Source organism: Carya illinoinensis, chromosome 8 (genome assembly GCF_018687715.1).
Source record: "Carya illinoinensis cultivar Pawnee chromosome 8, C.illinoinensisPawnee_v1, whole genome shotgun sequence".
NCBI classification, from domain to species: domain Eukaryota; kingdom Viridiplantae; phylum Streptophyta; class Magnoliopsida; order Fagales; family Juglandaceae; genus Carya; species Carya illinoinensis.
The window spans coordinates 25,412,239-25,414,726 of NC_056759.1; the positions used below are offsets into that span (position 1 = coordinate 25,412,239).

The 2,488-nt window shown below is 36.6% G+C and overlaps 1 protein-coding gene across 1 annotated transcript; it reads right to left on the reverse strand.

Annotated features, from left to right (window-relative positions):
- Window positions 1–309: 309 nt before the first annotated feature.
- Window positions 310–1,225, reverse strand: LOC122274537. Its single transcript, XM_043083571.1, has 3 exons — window positions 997–1,225; window positions 551–939; window positions 310–462 (listed from the first exon to the last, which is right to left on the reverse strand). The coding sequence occupies exons 1-3, from the start codon at window positions 1,223–1,225 to the stop codon at window positions 310–312; spliced, it is 771 nt and encodes a 256-aa protein (XP_042939505.1).
- Window positions 1,226–2,488: the final 1,263 nt, after the last annotated feature.

Here is a 2,488-nt window from a genome sequence, read left to right on the forward strand (position 1 = left end):
AAACAACCTTTTGAAAATCTAAATGGTTCACATGAAATCCATCATGATCTGAGTCTCTCGCATCTATCAGAGGATTAGGAAGTCACAATATATCATATGGTCAAGTTTATCTCTTCAGGACCTCCTTGATTATGCTATGGATTAAGAATCTAGCTTAGAGGTTCATTGCATTGCTTCTAATAGTCTAGACAGTGCTTTGTCCTCTTTTCTACAGAGAACCAAACAATGATCAAAATCAACTCCTGCATCCATTACTAGAATGAACCGTACTAATTTAACCCAAAAATCCAAAATTTAGTCATCGGCCTCTCACAAGTATTTATCATAACGCGAAAACAGATAAATGTAATCATAAACAATGAAGTCTGAATGTAGTTTGAGTTTTTCCTCACTTGAGTCAGCCATGATACGATTGGGCGTTTGAGAAGCCACTACTTCCACAGTTCCTAGCATGTCTTCCACCTGAATTATGTCACGGTAAAAATACATGGCATTCAAATTAAAAAAAAAATCACAATTGAAAAAAAAAATAAAAACAAAAAAGATTTACCTTTTCCTCCAAGTTATTGGATCCATTTGAGTGCGGATAAATATTAGCATCATGCTCACTGAATTGCTCATCGATAACTTCATTATCCATATTAGTGCCTCCAACGTTATCCAAATTGCCAACACAAGTTCCACTTGAACTGATATCAACTCCAACAGAAAGTCTCCTTGACTTACCTTGCACAACTGTTTGAGATGTACAAGTAAAATCTCCACTAGCCACCTCAGGTGAACCTGTTTTAGCAGTTGCAATGTCAACTTCCCCAAAATCAGGAACTGAAAATGGATCACTTGAGGGCTTCGACTGCAAAAGTCGTCTCTGTAATAATGATAATGGAGCAAATGGACTTCTTGAGGGTGTTGGTGAAGCTAGGTGATGAATAGAGCTTTCTGCCTCATGTATCATCTTCACAGGTGTTTCACTGCTAATTCATTTTAACAGATTACCTATATCCATTAGAGTATTCCGAGGCTTTGGCATGTTTTTCCTTGAAGATTTCGCATTGATCTTTTGAAAACCTCTCAAGTCTGGGAGAGTTAACTTCTCTAGATCAATGGGTTTGATCTGCAAGTGCTTCTGTAAAAGACTGACTGCTGCATCCCCTTCCAGATCTTCAAAATTACCAGATAGCAATTCATCCAAGATTTGACTAACTTTGTTCTCTGGCTCATCCATTGTTTCCAATATGTAAGCTCTTAATGGGGTGGGAACTTGTCTTCACCTATCTGTTTCCAGCATTCTTGTACTGGTCACGTGATCTCAGTGCAGTTAGTGGATCCCTTTTAGTATTCTTATTTTTGATCTAGCAGTGTGCGATGGTACATGCTTGATATATTAAATCTAAGGCCAAAAGATATAATTGATTCATAGATTTGATCTTGGTTTTATTATGTTCCTGATCATTAAAAAATTTCTACTTTTTTCTCCTTACTGTAGGGTTAGCAATAAGAGGAAAGATATCGTTGGTCTTCTTTTTTCTTTTCTTATTTATTTATTTTTTTTCCTCTCAAGGTTGGGTTCCCTCTATAGTGATGTGTTGAACTTTATTTCAGTTTGATGCACTATTGATTGAAGTGCACCATTGAGTGATCTAAGCGCCACAGCTTTGCATTGTTGCTGCTGTATGATGACTTTTGTATTGTTTTCTTTTCTTATCCTTGTGTAATGATAGTTGTCAATTTCAAGTTGCTTTACAGTAGCATACCACGTGCTGTATACATTTTAACAGAAGAATGTATTGCTTCAAAAGATCAATATCAGTAAAAGTTAGTAAGGCATGCAAATACATTAAATGAACTCTCAGAGCTTGTTCTGAAATTGGAAAAAGTTTGGCTCTTACTATCAAAAGTGAACCTTATACATTCTGAACCCCCATGCAATAACAGAAGTTGTAACCATCTAAGAGCCCAGATTAAGTTCCCATAGGAATTTAATTAACATAGGAATTTAAACAAACTATTGATAAGTACAGATATGATATAATCTTTTAGTTTAACTCTGAAAAGTACTTGAACTTCTAAGTTATAGTTGATTGAGATTTGAGACCTCTTGCAACCTCCACAAAATCGACTGAGTGCTTTAGATCTATTGTATGCTTGTGGAAGGTCAGAAGTTCATTTATTTTATTGTATGCTTTAGATCTATTTTATTTTATTTATGATAGATATGGAGGCTTCACCTAATGGAAGGTCAGAAGGGAATCCAAGCACCACAATCCCGTCACTGACACCGAGATCTAGACCTACTTCTAGAGCAGCTACTTCTTGTGCAAGTAGCCGATTCCCAATGCCAGTAGACATAGAAGATGAGGATGAGTTTAATGAGGATGAGGAGATGGGTATTGGGGATCTACCACCTCCATCTACAACTCCATCTCAACCACGAAATACTGAAAAAGGTCTTGGACATGGGAGCATTTTACCAGGATTCCTGGTAATC